The sequence below is a fragment of the Amphimedon queenslandica genome, unplaced genomic scaffold (assembly GCF_000090795.2).
Source record: "Amphimedon queenslandica unplaced genomic scaffold, v1.1 AMPQUscaffold_13508, whole genome shotgun sequence".
Lineage (NCBI taxonomy): Eukaryota > Metazoa > Porifera > Demospongiae > Haplosclerida > Niphatidae > Amphimedon > Amphimedon queenslandica.
In genome coordinates, this window is record NW_003546256.1 from 136,627 (window position 1) to 152,401 (window position 15,775).

The following is a 15,775-nucleotide window of genomic DNA, read 5'->3' on the forward strand; positions in this document are numbered from 1 at the left end:
TTTCACTTCCGGTCAAATTTTATTACTTCCGGTTTTGCTTTATTAATTAATTCCGGTTGTATTGGGAGGCGGTATAATACAACCCTTTTTCTCAAATCTAAGCCTCAACTCTCAAAAGGAGGCCATTGTTTTCTAGAGTAAAAGACGTAGAATATATTTAGTCATGTCAGCCTCAGCAGATTTTAGTAATCCTTTGAGAAAGTTCAAACTTGTCTTTCTAGGAGAACAAAGTGGTAAGTGAAAATAATTATAATTATTTTCAATTTTTTAAATCTATTTTTTATTTATTGTAGTTGGCAAAACTTCATTGATAACGAGGTTCATGTATGATAGTTTTGATAACACATATCAAGTAATTTACCATAAGCTTTCATTCAAAACCTCTCACCTCTGTTTTCTTAACTAGGCAACCATTGGTATTGATTTCCTATCTAAGACTATGTACCTTGAAGATAGAACGGTGAGACAGAGAGAGGGGGCAAGAGGGCTGGGGGGGGGAAAGTTATGCAAAATAATAATAAAATTAATTTTAAAAAGAGGGGGAATATTGGCCACTCCCCTTACTCCTCCCTTGTAGGTTCGTCTTCAATTATGGGATACAGCTGGACAGGAAAGGTTTCGTAGTTTGATACCGTCTTATATCAGAGACTCAACTGTTGCTGTCGTTGTGTATGATATCACAAGTTAGTTCATAACACAGGTCTTGTACCGTCTTCAATTCTTTTAACACTTAATCAATGTAACTTACTTGCCAATTTTTATTATAAAATATATTTGACGAGTACATGCAAACTAAAACATTTACATAGTCAACTTGCAAAAGTTTTTTTAAGTAAAAAATCACCCGATATACTACATGTATTATTTTTTTGTTCCTCCAGATTCAAACTCGTTCCAACAAGTTAACAAGTGGATAGAGGACGTGAGGGCAGAGAGGGGGACTGATGTCATCATCATGCTTGTTGGTAATAAAACCGACCTACAGGACAAGCGTCAGGTATCAATGGACGAGGGAGAAAGGAAAGCTCAAGAGCTAGGAGTAATGTTCATAGAAACATCAGCAAAAGCTGGCTACAATGTCAAGCAGGTGAGTACATGTGTGGCTAGTTGTCTTCCGTCCTTCATCAATAGTCCAAGTAATAGTGGAATGCATTAGCTCCTGTTACCACATTCTAAACAGAAAAATGAACTATGTACATGCACATTTAAATATGCATGGAATGGTTTGCAAGTCAGTATGAACAATACTTGCCGATAGTTTTTCTAAATTTATCAATACCAGATACACTTTACACCTAAGACTTTATCAAAAGCAGGCATAGTCAGTAATCTTTACTTATATTGTGTGGTTGTAGTTGTTTCGAAGAGTTGCAGCTGCTCTCCCTGGAATGGAAAATAATCAAGAGAAACAGAATAAAGACGACAGTATCCTTGCAACAGAAGAGAAGAGAGAAAGAGAGAGGGGGGGGGGTAGAGAGAAAAGAATGAGTTTATTGTAGCTAGTGTTATTGTCTTGACATTTATTACAGTAGTCGAGGTTCGGTTACCAGAGAATGGATCTGGAGAGCAGCAAGACGAAAATAAATGTTGGTGTTAAAATTTATTAGTAAAAATATTCACTAACAGATATTATTGTTATTATTATTATTATTATTATTATTATTGCACTTGCTCTATGAGTTTATAAAGTACTTTACAATTACTTTTCTCTCTCATTCTCTTTTCTCCTTATTATTACAATCAACATTTTCAAAAGAATAAACATAATAATAATAATAATAATAATAATAATGATTAATTATACAATAGTTAATGGATTGTTCATTAAAAGCGTTTCCTTTATTGTCTGCATATAAATAACAACTTTATGATGTAGCTCCTCCCACTGCCCCTCCCACTTTGCCTCCATCTCCTTCCGACATTTCTTTTATTTGTTTAATTAGAAACTGTTTCTCGTCATTAAATTGCTCATCCTCTAAAAAATCAAAAGTGGGTAGAGTCAAATCAGAACCACGCCCACAACACCACTACTTACCCGTTCTGTCATTGTGGAATTTCATAAGAAAATCAACAAGTCTTTCTTGATTTTTGAGTAAGATATCCTGTATTGGTTTGGCCTTGTTTGGATTAGCCACAAAAACCTGTGCACATCAGGGAGGGAGAAAGAGGAACAAAATTAAAATGAAGCAGACAGAAGAAGCCCGCATGAACAAAGGGAACTTAATAAAGCAACAGCATAACTTCATTACCTTGAAAACATGAAAAGCCTCAAATTGTATGTTTCTGCTCTTGTCTCTCAACATGTTCATTATCATCTTGAGATTCTCTGGATTACTAATGTAACGGGTCATCACAGTGTAATTGTGTCTATCCAGCAATAGCTCTCCTAATAACTGGAAGAAGGAGAGTCAAGGTCATGGCTAGTTGGCTACACATTATTAGTTACTTTCAGTGACTGTCTTCTTGTCACATAGTTTTCAGAATTAAGTAAAACATGATACTTGTCGAAAACCTAAAAATAATAATAATAATACGTGTGTACGCAATGAGAGAATGAAGTGAATACTTTATCATACGAGCCTTCCAAAAATTGAGCACAGAGGACTTTGTGTCTTGTCAGCAATTCCTAATGACAAACAAGAGAGAGAGAGAGAGAGAGAAAGAGAGAGAGAGATACCATAGCTACATACTGCTACACATAATGACATAATTTACATCATCAAGGGAGAGGGTGTGTGGGTGACATCACATAATAATATCAAGTACACTGTATGCTGTACCTTAAAGGTTGAGAAAGCATCAGAAGCAATGTCAAAGGTTGAGAGTTCCACGTACGTATAAAAAGAATAAAAAGACTCCGATTCGAGGACTATCTTAGCCAACAGCTCGTGTTTGATGCATTCCCTTAACATGACTCCACAGTTGAGGGCAATGTCAGGATTATCATATCTACCACAAAATAAGTTATTATTTCAATGTCAAGAATATACAATCCTAATTTCCCCTCTGGCAGCCTAGCCAGACAAGAAATATGGTGTCATTTTGGGCCAGTCCAAAAAGGATGCAATAACAGTGATCAACATAATGATATCACATTAAAAATCCTTCAAGTACCACAAATAATCATTCATTACATTACACATACAATCCTTGTCATGATACATGTATAATATAGTGCAGTGGCTTACCCTCTGACCAGCATGAACAATATATCGCTCTTTGTACATATGTACTCGACAGTTGGTGATCTTACACCTATCTGTCGTCTTAATATGTTATTAAATATCTGAGCTACGTCCTTTTTCGCCTGAAAGGGGAAGAAAGCAATAATGTACACGAAAGAAGAGCGATATGTATCTTCTTTACCTCAAAGTCAAGGTTCGCGAGGTTTTTAATAATATGAAACGGCATGTCAAAGTTATAAAATTCTTGAGCAAGTTGAGCAGCGAGTTCAGTCTGTGGTTCATGATCTGGTGAGCAATGAGTAGGTGTGAGGGTTAAAAAATAACAAATATGCCAAAATTTAATATAATAGAATGGCATTGGAGATGGTTTGTGATTAAGGTGAGCACTCAAAAAATTATGAAAATTAACACATGACGAAAACTACTGCGTACATGTACATTGTATGTGGTATAAAATCAGATCTATCGTATGTACACAGTATATTTCCTCACCTCCAGACCCATACAGAATGCTCTTTATTTGCTGGAGAATCTTTGATGACTCTTCCACAGCCTATATACATACTGGATATAAATACATTAAGTTATATTCACAGACACATACCTTTTCTGCTTTCTTTGAACCGGATCCATGCTGCTCTAGGACTAGTAGGTAGTCCCTCAGGCTTTTGACGAGCTCCAGTGGGTTTTTTACTTTCGCAAACAAAGGCATATCTTGACAGAGAAGGATGAAAGAGAGAGAGGAATGAAGAGAGGGAGGGAGAGAGAAACTTACCTGCTGAGGTTGGGCGTTGCTTTGTATGTACCGGATAACTCCGTTTATTTTGAGTCAGTTCCGTACACTTGAAACACTCCCCTAAACATGGACGACGATGATGATTGGCTGATATCAAGTTTGGAAAGGTTGTCCTGGCTTTATCGTTTTGATTTTATCACACAATCAATAGATATGAACAACTCTTTATGTATGACCTCAGTACTCCAGTTCATTTAATGTACTTAGCATCAGATAAAGGTAGATTAAAATAATTTTTTTGCATGCATATTTTTTAATGCCAGGAGTGTGGGTTTATGGTCAAACACTTGCAAACAAAAGAGAGCTATCGCTTCTAACACTTCCGACCAAAATCACAAATAAAGTACAATGATTATCGTAAAACCTTGCAAGCTAGGGCTAGGCTTGTTTTTTTGTCTTAGGAAATAACTGGTGGAAGAGATTTTAAAATATCTGCTGGAGCTGTTATCCCATTTTCAATAAATTGCATCCAAGAAATGTCTAACCAGTAAAATATAGATAGTACTCTGCAACCTCACAAAATGCATGAATGATCTTAATAGGCAAGCTGTGCTCTGCAATGCTGATAAGCGTTCACTACACTGGTGGAGAGAAGATGAAAGAAGCCCAGGTATTCTTAGTTTACAGTGGGTAATGGGTATACTATAATTTTTATTATAGATCTATTGGTTGAAATTGCTTCTAGTATCGTTCCACCACTACCTCATCATAAAGAATGTGAAACTGCAAGGTAACTAATAACAACAGTTTATTTTTGTAAACTTTGAAATTACATGTCAACATAAATAGGAGCCAATGCATAACTCATATTGATTACTGGAAGAGCGAGAGCAATGACCAGCACCTGCTATTAGGATCAAATTCACCACCTGATGATGGTCACGTACAAATTTATGACGTAGTTTCTCACTCTGTTAGTTGGGAGACTGTACTGGATAAAACAAAACTACACGATGCACTTTACTTTGGCAGCCCACATCAAATAGTCTTATGTTCGGGAAACTATGGAGAAATCTTAGTTGTTGATACTAGGGAACCATTTTCAGCGACACCTACTCGATGTTCAATGGATGCCGAGACTCATGATGACTATGCCTTATCTTGTACTTCCAATATCATTGGTACTCTGTCTGATGCTGGCTCCCTGCGATTATATGACAGCCGCTCATATGAAAAACCATTCTATTGTTGCACTATGCCAACCACATTTCATTCATCACAATACCTTACTCTAACAGTAAGTAAGAGTGTATCAACAACATAGATCTATTCTCTGTAGATATCGCCATATAATGACAGACTCTTAGGTTACTCAGGTTAACAATTTAATAATTATAATTTCCTTTTATTATTTGGCAGGCCTCCATCCTGGCATTATAATCTATGACACAACATCGAGTAAGATTTTAAGTATACACACAGTCTATATAATAATAAAATATTATTAGTGCCGCCAAAAGCTATCTTCACACATGATGGACATGAGAAGGAAGGGGCAGAATCAGTCAAAGTTCACGGACACATCTGGCATCAAAGCATTCCAAGGTTATTGATATCAGCAGGCAGTGATGGAGGGCTACACATGTGGCAGTACAACGAATAATCATTTAAGATTCAAATTATTTTAAAAAATGCTATTTTTATGATTTTGAAGTTGATTGTTGTGACAAGCTGTACTCCGGCTTCAATTCCCACATGTATTTGTGTGGCGACTTAGTGTTGTATATACAGACTTCCTTTAATATTTCCTTTAAGTATGTCTACAAAATTTAATAATAAAAGTACATTAATGCTCTTTCTTCAAAAACAGTCACCGTCCAGCCCATTTCTATTGAATTTTGCTAATGCAAGCTAGAAATTTTAGTACCAAACACCAAACTTTTAGCATAGCATAAGAGTGTCAACAAAAAATTAGACCCAATTTTAAAAGCGACTCACAGCTGGTTGTTGAGTAATGTCCACTAGATCCTTAAATGTGTAGTATTGGTGACGCTGAAAAGCAGAGAATAACAAATCAAAGACAACATTTTTATCATCTCTGGCTTTCTTAGGCTCTTTCTTCTTCCTCTCAATTGCTTCCTGTCAGTGAGAGAAACATAATGAGAAACATTTCCTTTTCTCACGTGTTCTGGGTGATAAGCTACAGGCTTATACGAGTGACTGGGTAACTCATTAAGATGGCTTGCTGTGAATTTCGTTTTTTCTGCTTGTTGAATTTGATGCCTGAATGAGGAGTAATAGGACCGGGTGTGGTAAACTCATAACATGTACATACTTTTTCAGTGACATGTATATAGAACTATCGACTGGTTGTATTTCAGCTCTTTGACTTATCTTGCCTTCTATCACAAGATCACCTAATGAAGTATTCGATTATTAATAAAGATTCCCTCTTTCTCACTCTTACCGCCTGATTGGCTTTCGGTAAATACAGATAACGACTGGTGTTTTGTTTCTTGCAGATTTACACGATGGTCTTTAGGTAATTGTGTGACCGTACCATCTTCCATTTTTACTTCAAGGAGTTCTGGTGCCAAGAAAAACTGAACTGTTGTAGAATTATTTGGATTCCTATTTTACATGCATTACTATATACAAGGCAGTCTCGAAATAATTTTACCTTGTGATTCTCATTCTGCCAAGTTCCTGGTCCTTTTTCGCTTTCTTCCACCTCTCAGACACATAGTTAGGCACTTTTACGAGCCATACACCACGTGAAGCATTGCTAGTATTGAGAGAACGCATATCTCTCTTTCTCTTTCCAGGAGTACCACTGGTAGCCATTTTATTTATAATAAACTGTAATTAATTAACCAAAAAATAGTTAGTCTCAACTTTGTTGATACAATCTTAGACTTGCAGAATAGTAATGTGAAAATCCAGCTCTGAATTCATCATTCTAAAACACAAAATAAAATTATTTCTTTCCTATTTGTTCACGAACCACTTACTTTGTTGCTATACTTGTTACCAAGAAATCTCTTCCTGAGCATAAAATCAGCACGTGCAGTTAAAGCTCTACGACAATAGCCAATATCAAATGACTGAGAGCTTTTTAAAGTTCTTCTTAAATTAGCCGCACCTAAAGCAGCTGTCTGGTGACCTCCAAAAGGGTCACTAAGTGTTTCTGCTTGAATTGAGTCACCATGTTCTTTCTTTAGGTGCTCAGTAACTGTTCTAACAGCCTGATCAGCTAGGACAGGCCCTGCTAGAGATGGCGAAACCCCGATGAAAGATAACACCGATCCAGCTTTATGTCTCTCTAAAGAATTCATTTTCAATGATGACGCTTTGTAATTTGGGAACTTAGAGAGCAGATCCCAATCAAGCTCTGGGTCAGGGTCATTCTGTGACTCTGACGTAGTTAAACGCTTCTTGCTACTACCAGCACTGGACTCCTTTGACCTGGACTGACCCTCGGCTTCTTTCTTTTCTGACTTGTGCAGCTGGTGATGTCTCTCCAACGAAGAGTCAGATATTTTCTGTCGTTTGGGTTCCCTGTGATGGGTTTCATTGTCACTTGTAGCTTCTCGCTTTCTCTTTGAATGAGTTAGTTCATCAGCTAGCTCATGATCTCTTCCACTGCCTCTTGAAGGCTTACTCCTACACATAAATAAAAATTAATGAATGCATCATCCAATCAGGGTTTCCCACAAAGCATGCTAAGTGAGCTAACTACACGAGCTGGCAAGCAACTTTAAAAATTCATATAAAATCCAAATTTGATCAGAATCAGTTCAAACTTGCTACACAACATAAGAACATGTATGTGTATCAGAAAAAAATACAAAAATGAAAAATTCTCTCCTAGTCATTTTTGGCAAAATTTGGCCAAAAACCCTGTACTATAGTACAGGGACTTTGGCCCAATTTTTGAGTAACTTTAAAAATTTGTAAAAAACCCAAATTTGATTGGAATCAGTTCAAACTTGCTACACAACATAAAAACATGTATACATATCAAAATAAAATATAAAAATGAAGAATTCTCTCATATGTAATTTTGTCAATTTTCAAGCACCCACTGACAAAAAACCTGCTTGAACACTATGTGCAGGAAACCCTGTCCTCAATACAATCATCTTACAATTTTATATCCTTGCGTAAAGTTGGTGTTGCTTTCTCTCGCTTTGTTGAGTCTTCATCATCAGGATGCCTGTGCTTACGAGGAGGTGGGTCACTATAAGGAGTGGGCTTTAATTGGAACCAAGGGTTGACACACTCACCTTGTTCTCTTATCCCTAGACCTCTCCTCAGTTGAGAGAGGTGGTAAATGAGAGGAAGATCTTTCATGCTTTTCTGAGCTAGAGTAGTGTCTACTGTGACGCGAGCTGCTGCTGGAATGCTAGTGTAAATGAATTTAATACAATTTTCACTGTGGAACTTACAGGAGGTGTAATTTCGTCATCATTTCCAGGCCCAAGTCTATCAAAGACACTTAATCTTTTGCCACCATGTCTGCTCATGTTTTCCCCACTTTTTAAGGTTTTTTTTGCAAAAAATTAAAAAATCACAAAAAATGCCAAAAAGGCAGTAAATTATATATACGGAAGTATACAGAAACCACGTGGTAACTGCTACCACACCTACTAAATTGTCCTTTTACTGCGCATGCGCAGTAGTGACCTTCTCGTATTAAAAACAGCGAAAGAACCGGAGTGTCGCAGAGCTGTCATTGTTGAGAAAGAAGTGGAAAAGTTAGGCAAGGAGCAATGTCTGCATGGGATCCGTATCTAGACAACTTAATTGCACGCAGTAAAGATGGAGCTGGCAACACTCATATAGACAAAGCATGCATAATAGGCATGAATGATGGAGGCAGCCTTTGGATAACTGCTACACACGCTAATGCTATTCAGGTATATTATAGTACCAGTCAAAAATAATATAGGACAAATGTTTTCCTATTTCAGATTACACAGCCCGAAGCAAAAACGATAGCTCAATGCTTCAATAGCAAAAAGTATGACACTTTCACAATGAATGGGGTAAGAGTAGGTGGTTTGAAGTACCAGTTCCTACGGGAAATGGACAACACAGTATTTGCCAAGAAAAAAGAGCATGGAGCAGTTACCCTGCAAGCTTCAAAGACAGCAGTCATTATAGCTCATTGCCCTGAAGGAAAGCAACAAGGGACAGCAAACAAAGCTGTCAATGATATTGTGGAATACTTGGTCTCCGTTGGAGTATAGGAACAAAAACTGAAATGTTCTTGTTTGTAATTAGCTCCTATTATTATCATTATCATTATTTTTAGTTTGCTGAGATGACTTAGCTTTAATTTAATTTCATTATCATTATCAATATTTTCAATGTTGGTTTTAATGTGATTCATTGATTACAACATATGCAAGCCTTGAGCTGCCTGCTGCTTATACACCCATCCATTGATAAAATGGCCAACCATTCAACAAGAGGAGAGCTGCTATGGAGAAAGGTAGCTACTTTACCTCGTGTATTACATATTAATATCATTATTATGTGCGTCATGGTGATAGGTTACTTTTGTAGGGGAGGCAGGCTCGGGAAAGACAACACTTATCAAACAATTTTGTGAAGGAAAAGTATAAATAAATAAATATTACCAAAATAAAAACATACAATCTATCTAAAGTTTAGTGCTCAAAGTCATCCGACAGTTGGAGCAGATTATGGTAAGTACACATATACCTACTCTGATTGCTACAGAAATAACAAAAACATCCTTAACTATATCCATTTAGGCCATAAACACTGCACTATAGGAGATACAGAAGGTACATGTATTAGATAAAACCAAATAATATAAACCAAAATCCATTGATTAAGATTATGATCATTTGTTTTATAGTGGAAGTAACATTTTGGGATTTGGCTGGAAGCCCTGAGTACAGAGACATATATAAACATTTACTTCCACAGAGTGAGGTTAGTAAGGCTGGTTGGTCTAGCATTACGGCATAATAACAATGCAGCTGTTGTTGATAAGGGCCAGAGGTCTATTGAGTGCATACAGAATGAAAGTGATTGTACGCCTAAGATTAACAGTAAACTTTGCCAACAGGAGGCAAAACATATGAGATGGGGAAATAAACATGGGAAGGAGTCTTATAAAAACAACCCGCAGTTGCACTACTACTACTAATACTGCCTTTATTATTATAAATAAATAATAATGAGTAAAACAACTTGTTTACATGTATATACACACGCATACAAACCCAGTTGTGTATATTAGTGTTTGATGTGTCAAAACTCAGTGTGAAGTCAGTTGAAGAATGGCTCGAGTGTGTTACACAATACGTAGAGACTTCAAAGCTGGCAATATTCATCAATAAAGTAAATGAACGTTGATGGATGGTTCCTACGTGCCTCCCTATGCTATTCTAATAGGCCGACCTTATTGACAACAAACAGGCAAGCACGAGTGCTGTGGACAAAGTAAAGAAGTGGCTCTTATCTTCAAAGCTGTACAGCAATCTGAGGTATGGGCGTGCAGCATAAAAGTACACATTAGCCCCCATTTTGTAGTGTTTACTTAACAAGAGGTATAACAGACAAAGAGGTTAAAGAATATATCACTTACTTACTATCACAAACTCTGCCAGATGACACAAAGTAAGGGAGAGGTAAGTACATGTAATTAAGCTATCTAATACTTGACCAAATTAATTCTCTCTCCTTTCTTCTCTTTCTCTCTGCTGGGCTCTCCTCCCTCCCTCCCTCCCTCTCTCTCTCTCTCTCTCTCTCTCTCTCTCTCTCTCTCTCTCTCTCTCTCTCTCTCTCTCTCTCTCTCTCTCTCCTTTCCTTCTTTCTCTTTCCTTCACATCTGGCTGTTGCTTGTTTCAAAGGTTCAGACGCAATGAAAACACTATGGATAACGAGCCAACAATCACAAACGACACATTAAAAATTACACATATTCATGTATCACTTCATGTTCATAATAATTGGAAGCTACAACTCAAACAAAACAAGGAAACAAGACAAATCAAAATGAAGTTGAGACACAAAATGAAAGATTATAATACTCAGTTAGAATGGCAACCCTTTGCTTCTTCTTGCCATCCCGTGTCTATTGTGAACCACATTCACTTTTGATATAAACTATATAAGAAGTACATTATTAACTATAACAAAGGGGTGTGACCATGATTAATTAATTAATAAGAGGTGTGGCATATGATTATACTTAAATATTAATGAGCATACCTCATTAGCTGTACCCAGTCCTTTCGTGATTGAAGCTAAATATGCCACCAGCAGTACTTCACTAGTTTGCTACATAAGTAATGATAAGATTAAAATTTGGCAGCATGTTCACTTACATCTTGAAAGCTCTTCTCAAAGAGTTGATTATCAAGGACTGGTAGCTGATTGCATAGACTAGAGATGTCTCTCAGGATAGCATTATTAGGAGCTAGTTCTCCTGCAAATAACAACAACAGTAATAAGAATTGCTGATACCTGATATGCATTATTAAATAAATGCCAATCATTTACTCTCTCTTTGAGTGTGTGGGAGAGACAGAAAGAAGGACAAAGAACTCAAATTATTTGCATGAACTAGCATAAACATAATTTGACATAATTTACACAAAGTCTTCACTCTCTAGTGTGTCTTCTTAGCAGAATGTGCTCTATTTAATCTCCACATCTCTCTCTACTCTAGTTTCTCTTCCTCTCTCTCTCTCTTTGATCTCTTACCAGATCTAACGGATCTAAGATAATCGACGATTAGTCTAACTCTTGTGTATAACATTTTGACTGCTCCATACATTCCACTTAATTGCTCAGCAACTAAAACATTAAAAAATAAGTCTTACCATAAAAATAGCTGAACCCACCGGCTGAAGTCTCGGCAGATCCAGTAACAGAGACTCTAGCAATATGATCCACTCCTATCCTCTCAGCCTCTTCAGTTGCGAGTGTGTATGGCAAACCGGAAAAAACCAGTTTAGTCTTTCCTTCTACCATTTCAATAAGGGACTCATAAATTGTCAATGGGAGCTGATCAGTTCTGGCTGATGCATTTAGCTTTAAAAGAAGACTATTCTCTCTATCATGACATATCTAATAATAATAATAATAATAATAATAATAATAATAATAATAATAATAATAATAATAATAATAATAATAATAATAATAATCATAATAATGATAATAATCAGGACTCGCTTAACATTCGCCATCATTCGAGCCTCTATACTCTGTCTCCATGGCTCCAGGACAAAATGGAGATCTGTTGATACCTGTGACGGAGCCCCTTTGGACCTTATAATGACTTAAATCCATAATTTAACTTTATCCTTATTAAATTATTATTATTATTATTATTTTTATATATCTCTATCAACCTAATTATTTTTATTTCATTTTTCATTCTGCCCTAACTTTGTCCTAATTCTAACTTTCATTTATAATAATAAAAATAATAAAAATAATAATAATAATGATAATAATAACGACAACAAGTATGCTAATATCATGTTCACAGTATACATACCTGCTCATGTAAATCAATGTCATCAGTTGAGGGTGTGTCTCCAGTTGTGTACCAACCCACAAACTCCATATCAGCAAATACTTGTTTAACTAATAAAAGGGAGAGAGAGAGAGAGAGAGAGAGAGAGAGTGAAAGTCAAAACAATGGTTGTTGGGTAATATAATAGTATAGCCAGGTAATTTTAGAAAGACAAAATAATGTTTTCTGTGAATTGGTTGCGACCACGTGACATTGAACTTGTACAAACTTTAAAAATACACCATTCTTTGCCAAAAAATGATACACTTACATTGTTCTTCTTTCGACAGGAAATATTCTCTATCAAGTACCAGTTTATTCTCTTTGGTGGTATCAACTACTAACTCGTACGAATTGCATATCTCAACACTGCGTCCTTTCTGACGGCCCAAGAGTGCACCAAATACTGAACAGTAAAAAAATAATAAGCAATATTTTTTTACATGTATGCACAAACCTCTAATATTGGTGTCATTTTGAACTTTAACACGCGTAAAGTGATCAGATACATTCATTACAACTAGAGGGTGGATGGAGATACTCACAGAACCACTACTCCCTCCACCAGTAACGATTTGCTCAGTTCCTTCTTCCATTGGAATGTCCGCCATTTTAATTCACAAAGGGTTAAAATTAACCACGTGAAAGCACGTGATTTTTTGATTTGTTTAATTAGAGACGGTGTGATTTGCGGTCTAGTAGGCGGGGCTTGAGGTAAATATTTTATGTTGCGCGCATGCGCAGATCATTCACCTTGTGACCTCCATTGCCATTGGACAGGGTTAAGAGGAGCTCGCCTCATTCACAGTCCCCAGATTTACTCAGCAAAGCCTCTCTCCTCTCTATTTTGATAATGTCTTGGGACTCGTATCTCGATAATTTGATCGGTCATAGTAAAGACGCTAGTGGTGCTGCTCATGTAGACAAATGCTGTATCATTGGGCTCGACGGAGGGGCTGGTTGGACCACTGCTGGCCATGCTAATGCCTTGAAAGTAAATAATGTGCTACCAGTGCGTGTGTCATTGTGTTTTATTAGGGTAGCCCAACAGAATTTGCCAATATAGCTAGAGCTTTTAAGAGTAAAGACTTTTCAGTTTTTCAGGCAAATGGTGTCAGAGTTGAGGAAACAAAGTACCAATTTTTACGTGAAGAGGATGGTAAGACAGTGTATGCCAAGAAGAAGGAGCACGGAGCTCTTACAATGCAAGCATCGAAAACGGCTATCGTCATAGGCCATTGTCCTGAGGGTGGACAGCAAGGCAATACTAACAAAGCTGTCGCTGTCATTGCTGAATATCTAGAATCACTTGGTATGTGAATGGAAGGGAAAAGACTGTCATCTATTTAGCAGTTTGTATATGTTTATTAGCAATATCAAGTATGTTACATTCAATTTTTGGAACTTTTTTTTCTTTTTTTTAAGTAGCGGTTTCTATTTTTTGTGCTAGTGTACATTTAAACTTAAAAGAAACTTAATTATTATTAATATGTGTTATTATTCAAGCTATGATTAATAATTTATTGTCTTGATTCTGTTTTTTTTTTTGAGAGAAGATGGTTGTGTGGTTTTATGGAATCCTTGGAATTCACAAGGTGGAGGAGGGTTGCTGTGATGGGCGTGGCCTATTGATAACCACGCCCATCTAAAAAAATATTGCCCTGTTATGTTACAGATCACTTTACAGTCATGTAATGAGACAATTAGTAAGAATTTTTAGACTAGTAAACAAGAGTGTATCATGCATTTTTGTCATCAATGGAATGTGGTTCTGATATTACAGTTGTTGACTTGGACAAAGTGGCTTCACGAGTGATCCCAAGGGGAACTGGTAGAGGCAATAAACCCTTTGGTAATGGTAAGAGACCATCAGTGGGAGGATGTGGTGAATCTGAGCTCAATTTGCCTTTCTTGTCCCCATCCTATAAATTCATAATGAGGAAGTGAGACAGGAATATGTGCCATAGGACAAACATGTATGTATAATGTACAAATAACACAGGGACAAGTCTAGTGCATGTATGAAATTGTAAAAAATAAATTTCAAAGTGATATAGATTTTCTACTCTATAGTCAGGGGTGTTATAAAAAAGCAATAACATCCAAATCCCAATTTTAAAGCAGCCAACCATTTCATCTTCTTCGCTTGAAGTCGAGCTGTCATCAATATGTTTCCTCTTTCTCTTTGATTTCTATTGGAGGAAATTAAAGAATCAAAATAGAGATGAGGAAAGAAATGCTAGACTTTACTTTATGGCTCCTATTTGAAGAGGAAGATGGAGAGGGAGACTTGAAAAGATTAATCATGATACTTATTGCTAATGCATTCTCTTACCCTACTCCTACTCCTATCCCTGGAGGATTTCTTCTTTTTCTATCAAAAAAAAAAGTCAATCATCATATGAAAATATCACACATATGTACATGTACCATAATATGCACACAGCAGTGACAGCATACTACAGCTGAATAATCTCTCCTAATACTTTGTATAAACACGGAGCATAGCTAAAATACTTATATCCTTACAAGGAAAGGTGTAAGCAAAAGCAATGTCAGAGGACATCGGGACAAGGATAAAACCACAAAGCTAAACAATATGTACACACCATAATCAGTATAATCAAGTATTACTATAAATAGTGTAGTAGGATGATGTATGTGGCCAGATGGTAACTTAAGTCATTGTATCTATCTGTGTGTGACTATGTGTGTGTGTTCTGATATGCCTCACTTCTTTCTTCTTTGACTTCTTGACACTCTTCTTTAACTTTCTCTCTCTGTGCTTCTTCAGATCATCTTTATAAGACTATAATATATACCATAATGCATAGATAATATGATGCATGATTAAAATATAGCATATATATAAACCATTAAACCTTCCATTGTTTTAAAACATCATAATTGTATTGAATTACAATAATAATTACTAACGAGATCACACCTCGTTCATTTGATCCTCCCATGCCGCGAGTGCATCTGAACCTTTCTTTTTAAAAGACGTCATTTTCTCCTCAATCTCAGACCTAATAATGGCATCACGTGACTGTCACGTGATCATAACTTACAAAGTAGGACGGGACCGCCCCAGGTAATCTTTAATGGAAGGTCCAGACTGTTGGACAGGGCCTTTTGCTCTTGCCAAAGCTATCGGATTCATAAAGGCCTAAAACAACAACAAAATGAAGGAAAAATAACATTTTATGCATACCACTCGCTTGTCTCTTTTCCCCATTTTGAATTTGGGTGTGGCCAAAGTGACTAAGCCTACTCTAATTAAAGGTT

At 36.5% G+C, this 15,775-nt stretch overlaps 10 protein-coding genes across 12 annotated transcripts; 5 read left to right on the forward strand and 5 right to left on the reverse strand.

The window, feature by feature from the left end:
- The first annotated feature begins 84 nt into the window (after positions 1-84).
- LOC100640480 (ras-related protein Rab-6A-like) lies at positions 85-1,762 on the forward strand. Its single transcript, XM_003383652.3, has 7 exons — positions 85-233; positions 294-352; positions 407-460; positions 578-683; positions 882-1,087; positions 1,356-1,425; positions 1,530-1,762. The coding sequence occupies exons 1-7, from the start codon at positions 164-166 to the stop codon at positions 1,595-1,597; spliced, it is 633 nt and encodes a 210-aa protein (XP_003383700.1). The 5' UTR covers positions 85-163; the 3' UTR covers positions 1,598-1,762.
- On the reverse strand, positions 1,732-4,045 carry LOC100640607 (calcium-binding protein 39-like). Its single transcript, XM_003383653.3, has 11 exons — positions 3,961-4,045; positions 3,790-3,899; positions 3,678-3,738; positions 3,367-3,470; positions 3,189-3,307; positions 2,781-2,949; positions 2,567-2,626; positions 2,447-2,512; positions 2,250-2,393; positions 2,036-2,141; positions 1,732-1,975 (listed from the first exon to the last, which is right to left on the reverse strand). Exons 2-11 carry the CDS (start codon positions 3,895-3,897, stop codon positions 1,866-1,868), a joined length of 1,047 nt encoding a protein of 348 aa, XP_003383701.1. The 5' UTR covers positions 3,898-3,899; positions 3,961-4,045; the 3' UTR covers positions 1,732-1,865.
- On the forward strand, positions 4,025-5,657 carry LOC109592790 (WD repeat-containing protein 73-like). Of its 2 annotated transcripts, none has more exons than XM_020008155.1 (10): positions 4,025-4,088; positions 4,133-4,200; positions 4,245-4,324; positions 4,383-4,468; positions 4,524-4,591; positions 4,642-4,711; positions 4,771-5,218; positions 5,261-5,297; positions 5,341-5,379; positions 5,430-5,657. In XM_020008155.1, the coding sequence occupies exons 1-10, from the start codon at positions 4,048-4,050 to the stop codon at positions 5,582-5,584; spliced, it is 1,092 nt and encodes a 363-aa protein (XP_019863714.1). In that variant the 5' UTR covers positions 4,025-4,047; the 3' UTR covers positions 5,585-5,657. The 2 variants fall into 2 exon arrangements, with proteins under 2 accessions (XP_019863714.1, XP_019863719.1); XM_020008160.1 differs by having other exon boundaries at positions 5,261-5,288.
- On the reverse strand, positions 5,567-6,779 carry LOC100640735 (general transcription factor IIF subunit 2-like). Its single transcript, XM_003383654.3, has 6 exons — positions 6,602-6,779; positions 6,389-6,552; positions 6,257-6,338; positions 6,105-6,204; positions 5,920-6,060; positions 5,567-5,741 (listed from the first exon to the last, which is right to left on the reverse strand). Exons 1-6 carry the CDS (start codon positions 6,763-6,765, stop codon positions 5,622-5,624), a joined length of 771 nt encoding a protein of 256 aa, XP_003383702.1. The 5' UTR covers positions 6,766-6,779; the 3' UTR covers positions 5,567-5,621.
- LOC105316537 (uncharacterized) lies at positions 6,765-8,535 on the reverse strand. Its single transcript, XM_011411494.2, has 5 exons — positions 8,370-8,535; positions 8,208-8,326; positions 8,069-8,161; positions 6,933-7,584; positions 6,765-6,880 (listed from the first exon to the last, which is right to left on the reverse strand). Exons 1-5 carry the CDS (start codon positions 8,445-8,447, stop codon positions 6,812-6,814), a joined length of 1,011 nt encoding a protein of 336 aa, XP_011409796.1. The 5' UTR covers positions 8,448-8,535; the 3' UTR covers positions 6,765-6,811.
- Positions 8,536-8,618: 83 nt separating this feature from the next.
- LOC100633840 (profilin-like) lies at positions 8,619-9,311 on the forward strand. Its single transcript, XM_003383599.3, has 2 exons — positions 8,619-8,840; positions 8,895-9,311. The coding sequence occupies exons 1-2, from the start codon at positions 8,694-8,696 to the stop codon at positions 9,171-9,173; spliced, it is 426 nt and encodes a 141-aa protein (XP_003383647.1). The 5' UTR covers positions 8,619-8,693; the 3' UTR covers positions 9,174-9,311.
- Positions 9,312-9,317: 6 nt separating this feature from the next.
- Positions 9,318-10,904, forward strand: LOC109592866 (GTP-binding protein YPT6-like). Its single transcript, XM_020008199.1, has 9 exons — positions 9,318-9,418; positions 9,480-9,545; positions 9,596-9,635; positions 9,705-9,737; positions 9,812-9,888; positions 10,186-10,299; positions 10,354-10,445; positions 10,492-10,589; positions 10,812-10,904. The coding sequence occupies exons 1-8, from the start codon at positions 9,329-9,331 to the stop codon at positions 10,580-10,582; spliced, it is 603 nt and encodes a 200-aa protein (XP_019863758.1). The 5' UTR covers positions 9,318-9,328; the 3' UTR covers positions 10,583-10,589; positions 10,812-10,904.
- Positions 10,886-13,124, reverse strand: LOC100640863 (COP9 signalosome complex subunit 6-like). Its single transcript, XM_003383655.3, has 8 exons — positions 12,945-13,124; positions 12,759-12,893; positions 12,470-12,558; positions 11,808-12,033; positions 11,668-11,760; positions 11,289-11,389; positions 11,173-11,241; positions 10,886-11,067 (listed from the first exon to the last, which is right to left on the reverse strand). The coding sequence occupies exons 1-8, from the start codon at positions 13,096-13,098 to the stop codon at positions 10,996-10,998; spliced, it is 939 nt and encodes a 312-aa protein (XP_003383703.1). The 5' UTR covers positions 13,099-13,124; the 3' UTR covers positions 10,886-10,995.
- Positions 13,125-13,218: 94 nt separating this feature from the next.
- LOC100633966 (profilin-like) lies at positions 13,219-14,065 on the forward strand. Its single transcript, XM_003383600.2, has 2 exons — positions 13,219-13,481; positions 13,526-14,065. The coding sequence occupies exons 1-2, from the start codon at positions 13,341-13,343 to the stop codon at positions 13,805-13,807; spliced, it is 423 nt and encodes a 140-aa protein (XP_003383648.1). The 5' UTR covers positions 13,219-13,340; the 3' UTR covers positions 13,808-14,065.
- A 102-nt stretch (positions 14,066-14,167) lies between these two features.
- Positions 14,168-15,756, reverse strand: LOC100640985 (protein FAM133B-like). Of its 2 annotated transcripts, none has more exons than XM_020008195.1 (8): positions 15,702-15,756; positions 15,559-15,656; positions 15,435-15,516; positions 15,222-15,296; positions 14,830-14,861; positions 14,738-14,777; positions 14,617-14,679; positions 14,168-14,409 (listed from the first exon to the last, which is right to left on the reverse strand). In XM_020008195.1, exons 1-8 carry the CDS (start codon positions 15,723-15,725, stop codon positions 14,227-14,229), a joined length of 597 nt encoding a protein of 198 aa, XP_019863754.1. In that variant the 5' UTR covers positions 15,726-15,756; the 3' UTR covers positions 14,168-14,226. The 2 variants fall into 2 exon arrangements, with proteins under 2 accessions (XP_019863754.1, XP_011409797.1); XM_011411495.2 differs by having other exon boundaries at positions 14,738-14,776; positions 14,823-14,861.
- Between the last annotated feature and the right edge of the window lie 19 nt (positions 15,757-15,775).